The following is a 22605-nucleotide window of genomic DNA, read 5'->3' as shown; positions in this document are numbered from 1 at the left end:
GTCCCGCCTTTTTGATTATGCATGTGGACCATTTTAAGTTTTTAGTGATTTGGACACCGAGGAACTTGGAGCTCTCGACCCGCTCCACTGCCACCCTGTCAATGTGGATGGGGGTGTGCTCGCCCCTCAGTTTCCTGTAGTTCACGATCCTCGGTCTTACAAACGTTGATCCAGCCCCACTGCCAGGTCTCTGACCTCCTCCTGTAGGCTGTGTCATTGTCGCTGGTGATCAGGCCTACCACCGTCTTGTCGTCAGCAAACTTGATGATGGTGTTGGAGTCATGCGTTGCCATGCAGTCAAGGGTGAACAGGGAGTACAAGAAGCGACTAAGCACACACCCTCTTATCTAGGTGGGTGAGGGCAGTGTGGAGTGCAATTGAGATTGCGTCGTCTATGGATCTGTTGGTATGCAAATTGGAGTGGGTCTGGGATGATAGCGTTGTGTGCCATAACCAATGGGTGATCTCGCTCGGACCCAAATCTTCTGGGTTGGTGGCAGCCCTCACACTCTGCACTATGTTAATGTCAAAGCTAGCATAAATTGCATTGAGTTTGTTTAGTAGAGGCATTGTTGGGCAGATCATGGCTGGCTCTTCCTTTCTAATTCGAAATGGGCTGTAGCCCCTGCTGTGGACGTCGGAGCCTGTGTAATATGATTCCACCTTACTTCTATATTGTCCTTTTGTCGTTTGATGACTCTGTGGAGGTCGTAGCGGGACTTCTTGTTCCTGTCCTTTGCCGTTGTCTGCAGTACCCCTATCCTTTAGTTTAGTGAACCTTAACTGTGGGGACAACAACACTGATGCATTTCCTAATGAGGTGGTTAGCTCGTCAATGTTATTGGTGGAGTCCCGAAACATTCCAATTTAGCTCTAGCAAAGCAGCACTGTAGCATAATCTCTGGTTCTGGAGACCATTTCTCAATGGAGTGAGTCAGGGTAATTCCTGTTTGAGCGTAGGCTTGTAAACAGGAAGCAGGAGTACCTGATCTGATTTGCCGAATGGCGGAACAGGGAGAGCCTTGTATGCTTGCTTGAGGGTGGATTAACGGTAGTCTAAGACTTTATCTCTCCTAGTCTAGGGAGGCGTGTTGGTTGAAGTTGGGCATCACACCTTTCAATGAAGCAGAGTTAAAATCGTCGACAACCAGTAAAGCAGCCACTGGATGTAAGTTGTTCTGCTTGGTTATAGCCTCATACAGTTCCTTTTAATGCCAGCCTGTTATGTTTCTTGTTTTGAGGTGGAATGTATACAACAGTCACAATAACAGCTGAAAACTCCCTCGGGAGGTAAAAGGGTGGGCATTTGACCATAAGGTTTTCCAAGACGGTGAACAGTTAGTCAACACTTCAATGTCGCCCGAGTCAGCACACCAGTTGTTGATGAAGAGGCAACCCCACCCCCCCCATTTCCCCAACTCCACTGTCCTGTCGGAACGGTGAATGAAGAACCCATTGAGTTGGATAGCTAAAGAATAGGGGTACCGCAGACAACCCTGAGGCTACGGCAGAGGACAGGAACAAGTCAAATAAGTCCCATATATTGTCTGAGAGGCTTGTTTGAGAAAAGCTGAGAATATTTCTGTTTCGAGAGTCATGTTGGTAGCAAATCTGTGATCTGAGGCCATCCATCTTATTAACTGACTGTACATTGGCCAATAGAATGGGGGGGAAGAGGTTTCCGGTTCTTCCTTCGCCTAAATCTCACCAGGATCTCCCCTCTCTTGCCTCTGTGACGTCGGTATTTCCTCTTGGGTAGCCCGAAAAGTTAGTTGTAATTACAGACAGAGCCCAGGACAGATGAGTTGAAGTTAAAACCAGAATTGAGGTAACTGCCAATCTGATGTTCAAAGTTATTCTCGGTTGTAAGAAATGACAGCGGATACATAAAAAAAAAAAAAAAAAAAAAAGCAAAGTTTGGTCGGAGCTAGCGGTCATCTAGTACAGCGCCATCTTCAATTTGTTATTAAGTTATAATTACTTATATTTGCTTTCATTTCATTTGTCAGCCATCTTCCTGAAGCAACATTAGATCCTTGGTTCATAGAGCTTTATGGGAGTTTTGATAACAACTTGATAGGAAGTCTGGCGATTCGCATCATTTGGAGGGTCAACTAGAGGCCTGAAAAGGCACGACCTCTCATTCAATGTTGACTTTTCAACACCACTCCGGCTTGATGCTGGATCATGCAAAGTGGAGGGGAAGGGCTAAAGGAGGTTATCGGGATTGAGCCTAGAAGTCCAATGGTCAGTAGTGCTGTTTTTCTAGCTCAGAGATGAGTGGAGGTTAATATGACCTAATAAAGAAGTCTGTGCTCATCTCTCAAGGGACAGTGCTTGGCGCGCGCGCGCACACGCTGACTCCAGTTTGCAGAGTGGTGGAGGTAGGATCCTTAGTACCTCTTGTGCCCTGTAACAACCTTGGTTTTAACAATAAGAGGTCATTATTTAACATAGTCATCCTCATTTACAGGAAGTGAGTTGGACTTTCCATCCCCCGCATATAAGAGATGATGTGGCTTCCTTCTCTCCTCTGTGTGTGCTCTCCTCCTCCTGTTTTTCCTTTCACGACTGAATGATTTAACATTGGAATGCCAGGCTAGATTCTGTTAAGGCTGTCATCTTCCAATTGTACATATTGTGGTGCTATGAAGGTTGAAGGTCTCCTGTTCCCTGGACTTGTCAGACTGCGTAAACAACGGGGTGAAGTGGGAGAGAAAAAAATAAATTCTTAGCCGATGTCTTTGAAGAGAGAATTTTGGTTTTCACTTGAGATTTGGTTTATTTGCATGTTGTTTAAGGTAGCTAGAGCAGGGACACTATAGAGTATTCAAAATATGCATTGTGTAAATATTTAAAAGCACATTGTATCATTGCTAGATATGAAAATGTACACATCTGGCAAAGGAAAGCCCATAAAAGACACTCAAAACCGGATATTAGTTGGATCCTATAATGATCTACCGTTTCTTACAATGGTCATATTTACAGACAACTGTGCTGTATTGTCAGTGCAGATGTTTTTTTGGTACAACAGGCGTGAGGGTGGGGCATAGCATTTTCTATTCAGGACAAACATATATTTTGGAAAAAACCCTGCCCTTCCATAACATCAGCCAGATCCACAGAGCAGAGAAGGCTATAGAGGCCATGGTTAAGGAATGGGGGCCTGACCTGTAGAAGGCAGGCAGTAAGGCGTTGGTGGTAGATGAGAGCTGACATTAGCAGGATGTAAATGATTCAGGATGCAGACATGCCTCAGTGAACCCAACACTCATCTTCAATAATGCAGCAGCAGGCTCAGCCCTCTGCTCAGCCCTCTGCTCAGCCCTCTGCTCAGCCCTCTGCTCAGCCCTCTGCTCAGCCCTCTGCTCAGCACTGCTGGTGAGACGCAGGCAGCAACGGGACAGGAGGAGCACCCAGTAATGTTAGTGCCTGGCTGCCTACCTGGTCAACACCCGCACACACACACTGCCTGTCTGCTCTGCTCTGCTGCACCATGCATCGTAACATAGTCCTTTCAGCAACTAAGTGACATAAAGTCAGGTTCTTGTAGCTAATGGTAATGTACATGTTGACAATTATTTAATTAATCAATTTTCCAACCTACTTTCCTTAGTGGTTTTATTCACTTGTCTGAGGAACCTTACACAGCTTATGGAAGTGGTTGCTGGGTAATGAGCCCCAAACTCTCCACACATTAACAGTGTGTGAATGATTCTACAGTAAAGTATTCACTCCCACCCTCGGAACCCGGAAGCCAGTGTGTCGTAGGAAACACTGTTCAACTGACAACCGAGGTCATCCTGCAGGCGCCCGGCTTGCCACAAGGAGTTGCTAGAACGCCCCCCCGGTTAGAAATGAAAAGCTGGAATACCTCCAGTAATAAACCCCTTTGTTTATGGCGAGCCTAAATAAGTTCAGGAGAAAACATTTACTTAACAAGACCTAATAAGTTGCATGGTCTTGCTCTGTGTGCAATAATATTGTTTAACATTTTTTTAATGACTGCCTCATCTCTGTAACCCACACATACAATTATCTGTAAGGTCCCTCAGTTGAGCAGTGATTTTCAAACACAGATTCAACGACACAGACCAGGGAGGTTTTCCAATGCCTGGCAGAGAATGGCACCTGTTGATAGTTGGGTAAAAAAACGACAGACATTGAATATCCCTTTGAGCATGGTGAAGTTATTAATTACACTTTGGATGGTGTATCAATACACTCAGTCACTACAAAGATACAGGCGTCCTTCCTTACTCAGTATCATCTTTCAACAGGACAATAACCTAAAACACAAGACCAAAGAAGACTGAATGTTACTGAGTGGCCGAGCTAGTTTTGACTTAAATCTACTTGGAAATCTATGGCAAGACCTGAAAATGGTTGTCTAGCAATGATCAACAATCAATTTGAGTATTTTGAACAGAATAATGGGCAAATGTTGCACAATCCAGGTGTGGAAAGCTCTTAGTGACTTACCCAGAAAGACTCACAGCTGTAATTCTACAACGTATATACTCAGTGGTGTGAAGACTTCTGTATTTGATTTCTTACGGCTGCAATCCCGTTAACGGGATTGATATGACAACCAGTGAAAGTACAGAGCGCCAAATTCAAACAACAAATCTCATAATTAAAATTCCTCAAAGATACATGTATCTTATTGTTAATCCCACCAAAGTGTCCAATTTCAAATAGGCTTTACAGCGACAGCACCACAAACGATTGTTAGGTCAGAGCCAAGCCACAGAAAAACACAGCCATTTTTCCAGCCAAAGAGAGGAGTCACAAAAAGCACAAATAGAGAGAGAATGAATCACTAACCTTTGATGATCTTCATCAGATGACACTCATAGGACTTCATGTTACACAATACATGTATGTTTTGTTCGATAAAGTTCATATTTATATAAAAAAAGTCTCAGTATACATTGGAGCGTTATGTTCACTAGTTCCAAAAACGGTGATATTGCAGAGAGCCACATCATTTTACAGAAATACTCATTATAAATGTCAATGAAAATACAATTATTCGACAAGGAAATATAGATACACTTCTCCTTAATGCAACCGCTGTGTCAGATTTCAAAAAAGCAAACCATGCAATAATCTGAGTACAGCTTTCAGAAAGACAACAAAGCAGCCAAAAACATATCCGCCATATTGTGCAGTCAACATTAGTCATAAATGGCATTATAAATATTCACTTACCGTTGATGATCTTCATCAGAATGCACTCCCAGGTATCCCAGTTCCACATTAAATGTTTGTTTTGTTCAATAATGTCCATAATTTCTGTCCAAAGAGCTACTTTTGTTAGCACATTTGGTAAACAAATCCAAAGTCATGAAGCGCATTCCCTAGTTGCAGACGAAATGTCAAAAAGTTCCGTTACTGTCCGTAGAAACATGGCAAAAGATGTATGGAATCAATCTTTAGGATGTTTTTAACATAACTTCAATAATATTCTAACCAGAGAATTCCTTTGTCTTCAGAAAGCAAAGGAACACAGCTACCTCTCATGTGAAATGCTCGTGACCAGCACGTGACTGCTGGCAGACCTCTGACTCATTCCTCTCTCATTCGGTCCCAATTCACAGTAGAATCCTCAAACAAGTTTCTAAAGATGGGTTGACATCTAGTGGAAGCCTTAGGAAGTGCAACATAACCAATATCCCACTGTGTATTCAATAGGGGCTGGATTGAAAATCGACCAACTTCAGATTTCCCACTTCCTGTTAGGATTTCTTCTCATGTTTTTGCCTGCCATGTGTTATACTCACAGACATCATTCAAACAGTTTTAGAAACTTTCGAGTGTTTTCTATCCAATACTACTAATAATATTAATATATTAGCATCTGGGACTGAGGAGCAGGCAGTTTACTCTGGGCAGCTTTCATCCAAGCTACTCAATACTGCCCCTGCAGCCATAAGTTAATAAATTTGCAAACATTTCTAATAGCATGTTTATTATGGGGTATTGTGTGTAGATGCGTGAGAAAAAAAAACAATTTAATACATTTTGAATTCATGCTGTAACACATCAAAATGTGGAATAAGTGAAGTGGTATGAATACTTTCTGAAGAGTTTTGAGGAGTGATCAGTTGGTGTAATAGAGATGTCTTGACGTGTTAGACAGCTCTGAAGGCAGAGGGCGAGAGACGAATGGAGATCATCAATAATATGACATTTGAAATGCCTATTATTTTTTTTACTTTTCAATGTTTGCTACTGCGTTTCTACTCATTTCCATTTAGTTTTTTTTGTATATTTCACTTGCTTTGGCATATGTCTCCCATGACAATAAATTGTATTGTGATTGTTAGAGAGCGATAAAGAGTCATATTTGTCACATGCGTAGAATACAACGAGTGTAGACTTCAACGTGAAATTCTTACTCTCCCAACCAGGCCGGTACCGAGTCAATGTGAAGGGGTACAAGGCAGTTGAAGAAATGTAGGTAATATGTACATGTAGGTCGGGGTAAAAGTGACTAGGCAATCCGGATAGACAGAGTAGCAGCAGAGTGTGTGTGTGTGTTGGAGTGTCACTGGAGTATGTGTGAGGTTTTGGATAGAGCCAGTGCAAGAGAGTCAGTGCAAAAAACGGGTGTCAATGCAAATAGTCCGGGTGGCCATTTGATGAACTGTTCAGCCGTCTTATGGCTTGGGGTTAGAAGCTGTTCAGGAGCCTTTTGGTCCCAAACTTGGCGCTCCGATACCGCTTGCTGTACGGTACTACAGAGAACAGTCTTATGACTTGGGTGGCTGGAGTCTTTGACAATTTTTAGAGCCTTCCTCTGACACCTGGATGAGTGGAAGTTCGGCCCCAGTGATGTACTGTACCTTTCTCACTACCCTCTGTAGCGCATTGTGGACGGATGCCAAGTGGTTTCCATATCAACCGGTGATAAAGCAAGTCAAGATGCTCTCAATGGTGAAGCTGTAGAACTTCTTAAGGTTACTTTTTAAAGTAATAATTCCCTAAATCTCGATGCAGAGTTGCAGTGAAGAGATAAAGACAAGACATATGTGTGCTGTGTTTTACTCTGAAGCCTGAAGGTTGATTTTGTTATTTTTTTAAAGCAGTTGTGTGTATTGTTCACGTTAATGGGGCCTGTTGAATCCTGGATGCTCGCGTTGCAAAAAGCCAAGAAGACGAAAGGGCAGTGACAGCCATGGCTAGCGGAGGAGCTGAAGAACTGGAAAAGCCTCCCGCTTCATTCAAGTCTCATATATGTGAGAATTTTGGCTTCCCTGTCAAATATGATGACGGAAGAAGGGTGGTGGACAACACCATTACGGTGTGTAGGCATTGTGCCACAAGAGATCTTGACTTGATCATGGAAATACATCGAGCATGGCCACACATCTAAAGAATCATCACCCTGGTGTGTCAGGGACGGGAGCCAACTCTCAGTGAACCAGATGGACCGCCTCCTTGGGAGGATCAGGGAGGTGGTTTCCTTTTTCCACCGAAGCTCAACAGCCACTCATGTGCTTAAGACCAAGTAAGAAATGTTCCAGCTACCGACCCACAAGCTCATACACCATGTCACAACAACATGGAACTCCACTTATGACATGTTGGAGCCATCTTGAGCAGCAGGCAGCTGTATAGTCTGCACTGACAGACAAGACCCTGAAAAAAACAGTCATCGTCACCTTGTCTGATGACGTGAAAGTGGCAGAGGAGGTCCTCCGGGTGCTCAAACACCTCAAAACAGGGTCAGCCTGTGTTGTTGCCTACCCTCACCACCTGGGGGCGGCCCGTCAGGAAGTCCAGGGTCCAGTTGCAGAAGGTGTTGTTTAATGGTCCCATGGTCCTAGGCTAAGTGATGAGCTTGGAGGGCACTATGGTGTTGAACTCTGAGCTGTAGTCAATGAACAGCATTCTCACGTTGGTGTTCCTTTTGTCCAAGTGGGAAAGGTCTGTGTGGAGTGCAATAGATAATGCCTCATCTGTAGATCTGTTGTGGCAGTGTGCGAATTGGAGTGGGTCTGGGATGATGGTGTTGATTTGAGCCATGACCAACCTTTCAAAGCACTTCATGGCTATAGATGTGAGTGCTACGGGGTAATAGTAATTTAACTTGGCGTTCTTGACACGGGGACTATGGTGGTCTGCTTGAAATATATAGGTATTACATTTAACATTACATTTAAGTCATTTAGCAGACGCTCTTATCCAGAGCGACTTACAAATTGGTGAATTCACCTTCTGACATCCAGTGGAACAGCCACTTTACAATAGACTATATCAGGGAGAGTTTGAAAATATCAATGAAGACACTTCACTGGCCAGCTGGTCAGCGCATGCTCGGAGTACACGTCCTGGTAATCTGTCTGGCACCGCAGCCTTTTGAATGTTGACCTGTTTAAAGTTCTTACATCGTCTATGAAGAGTGTTCAGTCATCCGGAACAGCTGGTGCTCTCATGCATGGTTCAGTGTTGCTTGCCTCACTGCAAGCGTAGAAGGCATTTAGCTTGTCTGGTAGGTTCTCGTCACTGGGCAGGTTGCGGCTGGGTTTCCCTTTTTTTTCGGGATAGTTTGCAAGCCCTGCCACAGCAAACGCACATCAGAGCCAAAAGAGTAGGATTCAATCTTGGTCCTGTATTGACGCTGATTTCTTATAAACGTCTTGATTAGTGTCCCGCTACTTAAAAGCGGTAGCTCTAGCCTTTAATATATGGCTTCTGGTTGGAACGATGTAGGAACGGTCACTGTGGGGATGACGTTGTCGATGCACTTTTTAATGAAGCCAGTGACTGATGTGGTAAACTCCTCAATGCCATCAGATGAATATTTGCTTGTAAACTGGAAGTAGGAGGATAAAGTTAAGGTCAGATTTGTGTGAGGGAGAGCTTTGTATGCGTCTCCGTGTGTGGCGTAAAGGTGATCGAGAGTTGTTGTTTTTTTTTGCCTCTATTTGCACAGGTGACATGCGGGTAGAAATTAGGTAAGACTGATTTCAGATTTCCAGCATTAAAATCACTGGCCACTAGGAGTGCTGCTTCTTGTTAAGCATTTTCTTGTTTGCTTATGGCCCTATTCAGCTAATCAGAGATGCGTACTTGAGTCACGTGACTCAAGATTTGTTTGTCATCTTACACACTATCTGTCCTTTTATGTTGGAGTGCTTCAGGTTCTGTGCATTCTGTTCTGTGTCTTGACCGATCAGATTCACGGTAATCGCAGGTTGCGCTGGGTGGGCGCAAAGCGCATCATCTAGCAAAGTGTGCCCCGCTCCACTGTCCTCCGGTATTTATTTAGCAAACATGATAACACATCACTCCAGATTTACACAAGCAAGAACTCTAAACAGAAATAATACAGCAACCTACAGCTAAACTGTATGAGAAGATAAACGTGACAATTTCTTAGTCTGATCAACTATGCTAATGATAACAACCGTAAAGACTCTGCGGCAGAATGAATCAGTTCGACGGGCCTTTGGTTATCATAGGGGGGGGCACGTTTTTTCACGGATCTCCTATGACTGCAGTGCTTGTGCCTTCACATTAGTTTTAATGGTTTTATTAGTAAAGACCACAGGCAGCTCGTGAGTTTCAAGTTTGTGCAAGCTTACAATTTGTCCTAATATTTCTACCGATCTGTGTGCCAGTTATGTTTATATTGGACATTTCTTGGAATAGTTTAATTTCAATAATATCGTTTTTCGTTTCTCAGTCATTGTCACATGGTTCATCAAAAAAAAAATCAAAAGTAATTTGATAAAAAATCTAGAAGTTTAAATTCAACTATGCCGAGAGCACTAGCCTCTGCCATAGGGGCACATTGATCTACTGGATACCAAAGAAACGTCAGCGTAGAGATGCAGCTGTAGGCCTAGTACTTCCATCGTCAACTAAGTCAAATACATAGGCCTTAAGCCAACAAATAAAAACAGTAGAAAATATCCTGACGAAAATGTAGGTTCTTTCAATCACATTCATCTATCTACTCCCCCTGTCTGCTTCCGTCTCCATCTGTCTTGACTTGAGCTTTTTGCTAGTGAAGTGCAACAACACTGTATCAAATCATCACTTGGTCCTGCCGCACTAGCAAACTGAGTAGTATGTCCTTTGCCTCCGACTCATTAAAGTACAAATCCTCATCCAAATCGAGGTGAGTGATCGATTGGTGTTCTGATGTCCAGAAGCTCTTTTAGGTCATAGGAAATGATTGCGAAAACATTATGTGCAAAAAAATATCAATGCAAAATATAATTTGGTAAGGAGCACCTAAAACGTCAGTTAATTACTCCAGCGCTTTTCTTTAGCGATGAATGGAGAGAGAGAGAGTGTGAGTTACACCCTCAGATTAGACACACTAATTTTTTTTAAACCATTCCAATTTTGATAAACTTGCATATCTATTAGTTGAAATACCACAGTGTGCCTTCACAGCAGCAATATGTGTGACCTGTTGCCACAAGAAAAGGGCAACCAGTGGAGAACAAACACCATTGTAAATACAACCCATATTTATCGGGATATTTATTTTCCGTTTGCACAAAGGTTACAAATAGCCATAATATAACATTTGAAATGTCTCTATTCTTTTGAAACTTCTGTGAGCGTAATGTTTACTGTTCATTTCTGATTGTTTATTTCACTTTTGTTTTTATCTATTCCACTTGCTTTGGCAATGTAGACATGTTTCCCATGCCAATAATGCCCTTTGAATTGAATTGAGAGAGATGGAGCGAGAGAGAGATGGAGCGAGAGAGAGATGGAGTGTACTAGGGATTATGGGAGTTGGTTAATGGGGCAGTCAGTCAGGTCTGCGCTGCAGTCGTGTGGACAGGGAGTTTATTCGTAGACTAGATTCCTCTCCTGGTTAAGTGCTCTTCCCTGCTAGAGAAGTTTTATACTGCTGCAGTCTGTAACCCCCTCGTCTTGTACACCACTGCTGCAGCTGCGTGACGTAGGCCACTGTCTAACCTTTTCATCCAACACTGTTTGTTCTGCTTGGACAACTCCAGAAACGCCCAACCTTCTACAATGAAGCAGCCTACAGGTCGATGTTTTATTGGATGTGATAAATCACAGTAGGTGCTTTATCAATTTGGGAAGCGTGTTGATTATTGCATCCTTTCTTTTTCACAAAGCCTCATTTATTTTCTCTGAACCTGTTAATGGAAACAATGTCATGGGATTGCTCCACACAAAGTCATTTTTAATAATGAAGTTGTTACAAGTAAACATTGTATAGATCTGCTCTCTTGTAGAGGAATGATTTATCACTGGAAATGACATGTGTAATGTAGTGCATCCGTAACACAAAACGATATGTGTAATGTAGTGCGTCTATAACACGAAACGACATGTGTAATGTAGTGCGTCTATAACACGAAACGACATGTGTAATGTAGTGCATCCGTAACACAAAACGACATGTGTAATGTAGTGCGTCTATAACACGAAACGACATGTGTAATGTAGTGCGTCTATAACACGAAACGACATGTGTAATGTAGTGTGTCTATAACACAAAACGACATGTGTAATGTAGTGCGTCTATAACACAAAACGACATGTGTAATGTAGTGCGTCTATAACACAAAATAACATGTGTAATGTAGTGCGTCTATAACACGAAACAACATGTTTAATGTTGAGCGTCTATAACACGAAACGACACGTACAGCGCCTTCAGAAAGTATTCATACCCCTTGACATATTCCACATTTTGCAGTGTTACAGACTGATTTCAAAATGTATTAAATTGTTTTCTTACCATCTACACACGATACCCCATAATGACAAAGTGAAAACATGTAATAGAGAAATGTTTTTGTAAATGTATTGAAAAGGAAATACAGAAGAGGTATCTAATTTACTTAAGTTTTCACACCCCTGAGTCAGTACATGTTAGAAGCACCTTTGGCAGCGATTACAGATGAGTCTTTCTGGGTAAGCCTCTAAGAGCTTTTCACACCTGGATTGTGCAACATTTGCTCATTAATATTTGTTTAATTCTTCGATCACTGTCAAATTGGTTAATCATAGCTAGACAACCATTTTCAGGTCTTGCATTTTCAAGTAGATTTAGGTCAACTGTAACTCGGCCACTCAGGAATATTCACTGACTTCTTTGTAATCAACTCCAGTGTAGATTTGGCCTTGGGTTTTAGGTTATTGTCCTGCTGAAAGGTTTATTAATTTCACAAAGTCTGATGGAAAGGAGACTGATTTTTCTTTTTGTGCCTTGTTGGAATAATTTTTGTTCTCTAGTCTTCCTTTTCACTAGGTTAGTATTGTGGAGTAACTACAATGTTGTTGATCCATCCTCAGTTTTACCCATCCACCAATAGGTGCCCTTCTTTGCCAGGCATTGGAAATCCATTGTGGTTTTGGTTGAATCTGTGTTTTAAATTCACTGCTAGCCTGAGGGACCTTACAGATAATTGTATGTGTGGGGTACAGAGGTGAGGTAGTCGTTCAAAAATCTTGTTAAAAACTATTATTGGACACAGGGTGAGTCTGTGACTTGTTAAATTGTCCTCCTGAACTTATTTTGGTTTGCCATAACAAAGGGGTTGAATATTTATTGACTCAAGACAGTTCAGCATTTCATTTTTAATTAATTTGTATAATTTTGAAAAGCATAAATCCCTTTTGACATCATGAGGTATTGTGTGAAGGCCAGTGACAAAATGTTTAATTCAGGCTTTAACACAACACATTTAGGAGCAATTCAAGTGGTGTGGATACTTTCTGAAGACACTGTACACTTTCAACAGGCAGGGCATCAATGTTTCTATAGATCTAGCCTGTATATCTCCTGGTAGTGTTTCCACTTAGCCCACTCTCATCCTGTGGGAGTTGAGAGCAGGCTGGGCTGCAGTTAGTTGTAGTGCCTCTGAGGTGGCTGGCAGCCATGGCTCACTGTGTTGCTTCAGCAGTTCAGTAGCACCAGGGCCACTGAGACTAGTAGCATGGCCATGTTCGGCCATGTTGGCATCTCAGTGCACTTCTGCAGCAAACCTCTCTTATGGGAGGAAAAGAGCTGGAAGGTTTCCATGATTCAAGAAAAGAGCCATTCTTACCCATTAGAGAGATCTTCGAGGTTTTATCAATGTTCTGTAGAATTCTAACCTTACCAGAGCAAAGTAGAATAACAGTGTTTGATTCTGAACAGGAGGTATCATTAGTTAAAGGAAGGTGAGAATGTCTATCTTCCATCTCTGGTTCAAACTGGGCTTACAGCATCAGTGAGTCGGTGTTGCAGATGTTGTGTCACTTTGTGTTATGGCAGTCTGCTCTGCATTTGGCTCCCGAGTGGCGCAGCAGGCTAAGGCACTGCATCTCAGTGCTAGAGGCGTCACTCCATCACAACCGTCCGTGATTGGGAGTCCCATAGGGCGGCGCACAATTGGCCCAGCTTCGTCCGGGTTAGGGTTTGGCTGGGGTAGGCCATCATTGTAATTAAGAATTTGTTCTTAAAACTGACTTGCCTTGTTTGACTCGGATTTGATTTATTTATTTTATTTAACGAGTATCCACGCATTAGTACTAGAAGGAAAGATGGGATTGGAGATAAAGTACATCTAGGCTATATTCAAGTATAGCTTTTTGATGTGTATTTCTATTGTATTTATTTTCCTATTAAGTACATTTCTTACTAGAATCACATGAAGATGAGGGTGACTTGTTAACGTCACGAGCGCAGCATCTTTGTACTGTATTATAGCAATGAAAGGCAGTCTACTTGTGGTGTTTACTGTCAGTCTTCACGGGTGACAAAAATGTCAAACATAGCCTGGAACAATAAAAGCAAGGCAATCCCACCAAAGGTTGGCTAATCTTTAACTTCTTATGGCTGGGGGCAGTATTGTGTAGCTTGGATGAATAAGGTGTCCAGAGTAAACGGCCTGCTACTCAGTCCTAGTTGCTAATATAGGCATATTAGTATATTTGGATAGAAAACACTCTGAAGTTTATAAAACCATTTGAATTCATAGAACTCATATGGCAGGCAAAAACCTGAGAAGAAAATCCAACCAGGAAGTGGGAAATCTGAGATTGGTTGTTTTTCAACTCATTCCCTATTGAAGATACAGTGGGATATTGGTCATGTTACACTTCCTAAGGCTTCCACTAGATGTCAACCGTCTTTAGAAACTTGTTTGAGGCTTCTACTGGAAAGGAGGGGCTCATAAGGGCTCTTTGAGTCAGTCAGTGGTCTGACAGAGTGCCACAGGCTCGTTCACGTGAGCGGTAACTCGCATTCCATTGCATTTCTACAGACAAAGGAATTCTCCGGTTGGAACATTATTGAAGATTTATGTTAAAAACATCCTAAAGATTGTTTCTATACATCGTTTGACATGTTTCTACGAACTGTAACGGAAGTTTTTGACATTTTGTCTGCTCCTAGTGACCGCGCTTCGCGAGGTTGGATTTGTTTACAAAATGCGCTAACAAAAGTAGCTATTTGGACATAGATGGACATTATCGAACAGAACAAACATTTATTGTGGAACTGGGATTCCTGGGAGTGCATTCTGATGAAGAGCATCAACGGTATGTGAATATTTATGTTATTTCTGACTTCTGTTGACTGCACAATATGGCGGATATCTTTTTGGCTTCTTGGGTCTCTGAGCGCCGTACTCAGATTATTGCATGGTTTGCTTTTTCCGTAAAGCTTTTTTAAAATCTGACACAGCGGTTGCATTACGGAGAAGTTTATCTAAAGTTTCATGTATAACACTTGTATTTTCATCAACATTTATAATGAGTATTTCTGTAAATTCATGTGGCTCTCTGCAAAATCACCAGATGTTTTTGGAACTAGTGAACATAATGCGCCAATGTGTACTGAGATTTTTTTTTATATAGATATGAACTTTAGCGAACAAAACGTACATGTATTGTGTAACATGAAGTCCTATTAGTGTCATCTGATGAAGATCATCAAAGGTTAGTGATTAATTCTATCTCTATTTCTGATTTTTGTGACCCCACTCTTCGACTGGAAAAATGGCTGTGTTTTTCTGTGACTTGGCTCTGACCTAACATAATCGTTTGTTGTGCTTTCGCTGTAAAGCCTATTTGAAATCGGACACTGTGGTGGGATTAACAACAAGATTACCTTTAAAATGGTATAAGATACTTGTATTTTTTTAATTGTGAGATTACTGTTGTTTGAATTTGGCGCCCTGCACTTTCACTGGCTGTTGTCATATCGATTCCGTTAACAGGGTCTCAGCCCCAAGAAGTTTTTAAAGGGTACCTCAGGATTTTGGCAATGAAGCCCATTTTCTACTTCCTCAGTAGATGGATCATGGATACCATTTCTATATCTCTGCGTGCAGTTTAAAGGATGTTGCTAACTAGCATTTGAAAAAAATAAAAAATATTTAAACTTTATTTAACCAGGCAAGTCAGTTAGAACAAATTATTTGTTACAATGACGGCCTAGGAACAGTGGGTTAACTGCCTTGTTCAGGGGCAGAATGACAGATTTGTACCATGTCCGCTTGGGGATTCAATCTATCACTTTTTCGGTTACTGGCCCAACACTCTAACCACTAGGCTACCTGCCGCCCCAATGCATTAGCTCAATGACTGGAAGTATATAAAACTGCTAGGATGCTAGTAGATACCATAGACTTCTAGTCATTGTGCTGAGCATCGGCTGGCAAAACTACCTCTTAACTTCCTTCCTACTGGATGCAGAGACATAAAAATGTTATCCATGATTTCATCTGACTCTGGGTCAGTAGATAAAAGGCTTCATCTGACTCTGGGTCAGTAGATAAAGGGCTTTATCTGACTCTGGGTCAGTAGATAAATGGCTTTATCTGACTCTGGGTCAGTAGATAAATGGCTTTATCTGACTCTGGGTCAGGAGATAAAGGGCATTATCTGACTCTGGGTCAGTAGATAAAGGGCATTATCTGACTCTGGGTCAGTAGATAAAGGGCTTTATCTGACTCTGGGTCAGTAGATAAAGGGCTTTATCTGACTCTGGGTCAGTAGATAAAGGGCTTTATCTACTTCCCCTGAGTCAAATGAAGGGCTTTATCTACTTCCTCTGAGTCAGATGAAGGGCTTCATTGCCAAAATCCCAAAGTATACCTTTAACTGTTGGAACTAATGTTTCCATTATCAATGTGTTGTCACTTACTTTGCTGAGCAGCTTTTTCTTGTTAAGACAGCTCTTCCTTTATCAGCCACAGTACTGAAACACAATATTGATTTGTCACGGGAAACACGGTGAACTAAAATGAACCTTTTCTAAAATATTAAATACACATTTCCAAAGTGTCACACATGACTTGCATGAACCTATGTACACACACACACACACACACACACACACACACACACACACACACACACACACACATTTAGTCTAGAGAAAGTTAACCTAGCAGTGTGACAGTTCAGCAGGGAGCTGACTTCATGGCCGGCGGAGCTCTCTGCACCCTTTAAGTAGGGGACCTTGTGTCTACAAGGAGCTGACAATGTCATCAACTCCCCCAATAGAAAACATGTCCTCAATTAATCATGCCATTAGCTTGTCCAGTTACAATATCACGTCAATGGCGGCTGTCATGATCTTTAAGTAAAGCCTACTGCGTTTAGAGTTACAGCTGCTTTGACTAGGGCTGTGGCAACTGTGAACGCCCTTATTCAATTCAGAGGTGCATATTGAAGATATTGGAAGAACTGTCCACATTTACTTTTCGTCAGCCAACAAGATGAGTAGGTCTAACCAACAGCAAAAGCACTAGCCTATGTCAATCTACTATCCCCTATAGTCAACCTATTCTCTGCGAGAAATAAATATTCCAAACATAGTCTGGGACAGCTGTGGGTTGCTATAGATCCCAAATTAATACAACCACTAGCATCAAAAAAACTTTTTTTATGCAATGTGGCTGACACAACAGATCAGAACGTTTAGGTTAAACTATTAAGCTATTTCTTCACATTATAAGCGCAGCGATGCACACGTGGTAGTAGGTTATAAGCGTGACTGTTCCATTAGCGGAAAACACCATTATCAAAATTGACAGCAAATGCAATTATGCATTTAATGCTTTTATTATAAAGGTGCATTTTTATGTTGAAAATTGTCTTCCCCAAACTTGAAACTCGCACGCTGCTTAAAAATGCCAGTTAGGCTCTACACCCCTTGTAAAGCGGATTAATGTGCTTAATTTTAAGACCTTTTGGCCACTTTTGTTGTGATACAAACCTTATTGAGAGAGCCAAGCCTATGGGTTCGTAGCTTCAACCCCACAGCACGCACACCAATTGATTAATGAACTGCTGAATGTCTTTTTTTTTTTCTCTTGCTTTGTTTGCTCTTTTCAGTATTGTGTCTTATCTCGGATAGTTAATGCTTAGAGAAGAGCTTATGTCAAGTGTTGAAGTGTTGTGGTTGCAAGCCTTCTTTTGGGGTGTTGCTGTAGGCCACCAAGTGCTAACAGTCAGTATCTAAATAAGATGTGTGAAATGCTTGATAGTGTTTGTGATGTAAACAGAGAGGTCCACTTTCTTGGGGACCTGAACATTGACTGGTTATCATCAAGCTGTCTGCTCAACAGGAAGCTTCTCACTGTTTCCAGTGCCTGTAATCTGGTTCAGTTTATTAATCAACCTACCAGGGTGTTTACAAACACTACAGGAACAACACGATCCACATGTATCGATCACGTTTTTACTTATACTGTAGAACTTTGTTCTAAATCTGTGTCCGTACCCGTTGGATGCAGTGATCACAATATAGTAGCAATATCCAGGAAAGCCACATTTCAAAATGTTGGGCCTAAAATAGTGTATAATAGATCATACAAAAGATTTTGCTGTGACTCTTATGTGGATGATGATAAAAATATTTGTTTGTCTGATATGATTAATAAGGAGCATCCAGACACTGCACTTGATGAATTTATGAAATGGCTTCTTCCAATTATTGATAAACATGCACCTGTTAAGGAACTGACTGTTAGAACTGTTCAGGCTCCGTGGATTGATGAGGAATTGAACAACTGTATGGTTGAAAGAGATGGGGCAAAAGCAGTGGCTGATAAGTCTGGCTGCACAGCTGACTGGCTGACTTACTGCAAACTGAGAAATGATGTGACTAAACTCAACAAAAAGCCAAGCACAATGACATTAAGATATTCAACGCCATCTTCCATCAAATCAGACGGCTTATTTATCACAACCATTAATGTTGCCAATTACAAGGGATATGGTCACCTATCAGTCTATTCTTGATTTAATCTTCTTTACATATACTAAATAATATATGTGACATTTGTTTTGATTTAGAATTTACCGTTATCATGCACCTGTATCAAAACAGGGGACCTCTTTGGTCCTTTTAAAAACCGAATGTATGTAAAATATTGTGTGCTATAGCTTGGAAATGAATAAATATGACTGGGTGACAACATGTTTCCAGTACTAGGGCTATTTTCCTAAAGAAGTTAACTCCGCTTGGTGTTTTGTTTTCTTGCCACGGTACTAAAAAGTATCGCAGTACTGGTATCATCCCGGGCCTTGAACAGTTTCTCAACTTTGATGTTTCATTAAATAGCTACAGTTCACTCCTTTATTCAACTTAAACTTCCAGAAACACTTTCGATGACCTTGTAATGCATTGTAAATACGTACAGTTGAAGTCGGAAGTTTACATACACTTAGGTTGGAGTCATTAAAACTTGTTTTTCAACCACTCCACAAATTTCTTGTTAACAAACTATAGTTTTGGCAAGTCGGTTAGGACATCTACTTTGTGCATGACACAAGTCATTTTTCCAACAATTGTTTAGACAGATTATTTCACTTATAAATAAATAAATAAATATTTATTTATTTATATCATAATTCCAGTGGGTCAGAAGTTTACATACACTAAGTTGACTGTGCCTTTTAAATTCCATAAAATTATGTCATGGCTTTAGAAGCTTCTGATAGGCTAATTGACATCATTTGAGTCAACTGGAGCTGTACCTGTGGATGTATTTCAAGGCCTACCTTCAAACTCAGTGTCTCTTTGCTTGACATCATGGGAGAATCAAAAGAAATCAGCCAAGACCTCATCAAAAAATTGTAATCTACACAAGTCTAGTTCATCCTTGGGAGCAATTTCCAAATGCCTGAAGGTACTACGTTCATCTGCACAAACAATAGTATGCATGTATTAACGCCATGGGACCACACAGCTGTCATACCACTCAGGAAAGAGATGTGTTCTGTCTCTTAGAGATGAATGTACTTTGGTGCGAAAAGTGCAAATCAATCCCAGAACAACAGGAAGGACCTTGTGAAGATGCTGAGTTAACCGGTACAAAAGTACCTTTATCCACAGTAAAACGAGTCCTATATCGACGTAACCTGAAAAGCCGCTCAGCAAGGAAGAAGACACTGCTCCGAAACTGCCATAAAGAAGCCAGACTACGGTTTACAACTGCACATGGTGACAAAGATTGTACCTTTTGGAGAAATGTCCTCTGATCTGATGAAACAAAAATAGAACTGTTTGGCCGTAAGGACCATCGTTATGTTTGAAGGAAAAGGGGGAGGCTTGCAAGCCAAAGAACACCATCCCAACCATGAAGCACGGGCGTGGCAGCATCATGTTGTGGGGGTGCTTTGCTATAGGAGGGATTGGTGCACTTCACAAAATAGAAGGCATCATAAGGGAGGGAAATTATGTGGATATATTGAAGCAACATCTCAAAACATCATTCAGGAAGTTAAAGCTTGGTTGCAAATGGGTCTTCCAAATGGACAATGACCCCAAGCATGACCCCAAGTTGTGGCAAAATGGCTTAAGGACAACAAAGTCAAGGTATTGGAATGGCCATCACAGAGCTCTGACCTCAATCCTATAGAACATTTATGGGCAGAACTGAAAAACATGTGAGCAAGGAGGCCGACAAACCTGACTCAGTTACACGCGCTCTGTCAGGAGGGATGGGCCAAAATTCACCCAACTTATTGTGGGAATCTTGTGGAAGGCTACCCAAAATATTTGACCCAAGTTAAACAATTTAAAGGCAATGCTACCAAATCTAATTGAGTGTATGTGAACTTCTGAGCCACTGGGGAATGTGATGAAAGAAATAAAAGCTGAAATAAATCACTCTACTATTTATTCTGACATTTCACATTCTTAAAATAAAGTGGTGATCCTAACTGACCTAGGACAGGGAATTTTTTTACTCTGATTAAATATCAGGAATTGTGAAAAACTGAGTTTAAATGTATTTTGCTCAGGTGTATGTAAATGTCCGACTTCAACTGTAGGTCCTAGTTTAAAGGAACCGTAAAATCATACTCTAAATGACCAAAATTAGGCCTGGCTCGCCGTCAGCGTTCCAATTCATCCCAAAGGTTTTTGATGGGGTTAAGGTCAGTGCTTTGTGCATGCCAGTCAAGTTCTTCCATACCAATCGCACCGATGCATTTCGGTGTCGACCTTTGGTTTGTGCACGGGGGCATTGTCATGCTGAAACAGGAAAGGTCCTTCCTCAAACTGTTGCCACAACGTTGGAATTACATTATTATCTAGAATGTCATTGTATCCTGTAGAGTTGAGATTTCCCTTCACTGGAAGTAAGGGGCCTAGCCGAACCATGAAGAACAGCCCCAGACCATTATTCCTCCTCCACCAATCTTTACATTTGGCACTATGCATTCATGGAGATGGCGTTCTCCTGGCATCCGCAAAACCCAGATTCCTCCAGCGAATTGCAAGATCCTGAAGCGTGTCATGACTCCAGATAACGTGGTTCCACTGCTTCAGAGTACAATGGTGGCAAGCTTTACACCACTCCAGCTGATGCTATGCATTGCGCTTGGTGATCTTAGGCTTGTGTGCGGCTGCTCGGCCATCGAAACCCATTTCATGAAGCTCTCGATTAACAGTTATTGTGCTGACGTTACTTCCAGAGGCAGTTTGGAACTTGGTAGTTGCAACCGAGGACAGATGATTTTTATGCGGTACGCGCTTCAGCACTCGGTGTTCCCGTTCTGTGAGCTTGTGTGGTCTACCCCTATGTGGCAGAGCCGTTGTTGTTCCTAAACCTTTCCACTTCACAAGAACAGCACTTACAGTTGATCAGGGCAGCTCTAGCGAAGCAGAAATTTGACCAACTGACTTACTGGAAAGATGGCATGTTATGACAGTGTCATGTTGAAAGTCACTGAGCTCTTCAGTAAGGCCATTCTACTGCCAATGTTTGTCTATGGAGATTGCATGGCTGTGTGCTTGATTTTCTACACCTGACAGCAACGGCTGTGGCTGAAATAGACGGATCTAGCATTTTGAAAGGGTGTCCACATACTTTTGTATTCATAGTGTATGTTTTTTAAGTCTACCATGGGTATGCTGGAAGACCTAAACACATTATCACACAGGAGGTTCACAATTTTTTCTCAACTGTCATTGTTTGGCAATAGATCTATATCTGCCTTGTAGAGCATCTCTAGCGTTGTCTTTTCAAATGGTATCGGACGTGAGGAACAATATCTCATTAGTCAGACAGATAACTGCTCAGTCCCTTTAGATCCCTAACCAGGGATCTCCAGCAGGGCATACTCCTCCCAGAATAGACTGACTAGAATCAACTCACAGACCATATGGTAATGGGCCTGCTGCATAAAGTTATCAAGTGATTGAGATGTCGGCTAATGGATGGGTGATACTGCTGCATTTGGAACATTGATCTCAACATGTACTATAACTGATTCACATTGAATGAATTGCATGCATCACTGACAAATTAAATGTACATTAGATATAATTTATAAGGCAGTTTTAACTAGGGCCCTTGGTTATTTCCTGGGTTGGTCTCGAGGAACAACTGCTGGCTCTTGTTCAATGAAGCATGGCTGTGAATTGTCCCTTTGAGTAACGTGTACCTTCTCTCCCCTGCAGCACATGGTGCACATGGTGCAACGGCGGTTGCCCATCACGTGGGCCAGGTGGGGGGACATGGTCATGGCTTGGGCTCTGTGCTCAGGGACCTGGTGAAGCCTGGGGACGAGAACATGCGGGAAATGAACAAGAAGCTGCAGAACATGCTGGAGGAACAGCTGACCAAGAACATGCATTTACAGAAGGTAGGCAAACACTACGGGAGGTGGGCCACACTACGGGAGGTGGGCCACACTACGGGAGGTGGGCCACACTACGGGAGGTGGGCCACACTACGGGAGGTGGGCCACACTACGGGAGGTGGGCCACACTACGGGAGGTGGGCCACACTACGGGAGGTGGGCCACACTACGGGAGGTGGGCCACACTACGGGAGGTGGGCCACACTACGGGAGGTGGGCCACACTACGGGAGGTACACTGCGGTGAAAAACTATTTGCCTCCTTTCTGATTTTTTCAATTATTTTTATACTGAATGTTTTCAGATCCTCAACCAAAACCTAATATTAGATAAAGGGAACCTGAGTTTACAAATAACAACAAAAATAAAAACATTTTGAAACTGAATGCAGCAATACAATATTCCAAACACTTAAATGGTTCAATATTAACAAATTTGAAGTTTTGGAATAGCCTAGTTAAAGTCCAGACCTAATCCCAGTTGATGTTGTGGCAGCACT

General features: G+C 41.9%; 1 protein-coding gene across 5 annotated transcripts in view; it reads left to right on the top strand.

Moving 5' to 3' along the window:
• LOC135527814 (GRIP1-associated protein 1-like) overlaps positions 1-22605 on the top strand; it is a 90428-nt gene that overhangs the window by 59094 nt on the left and 8729 nt on the right. For all 5 annotated transcript variants that reach the window (XM_064956411.1, XM_064956412.1, XM_064956414.1 and 2 more), the window contains one exon: positions 21926-22110. In XM_064956411.1, coding sequence (XP_064812483.1) covers positions 21926-22110 — 185 coding nt within the window. The remainder of the gene's footprint in view (positions 1-21925; positions 22111-22605) is intronic.

The sequence above is a fragment of the Oncorhynchus masou genome, chromosome 33 (genome assembly GCF_036934945.1).
Source record: "Oncorhynchus masou masou isolate Uvic2021 chromosome 33, UVic_Omas_1.1, whole genome shotgun sequence".
In the NCBI taxonomy this organism is placed as follows: Eukaryota; Metazoa; Chordata; class Actinopteri; order Salmoniformes; family Salmonidae; genus Oncorhynchus; species Oncorhynchus masou.
This window is presented reverse-complemented; position numbering and strand designations above follow the sequence as displayed.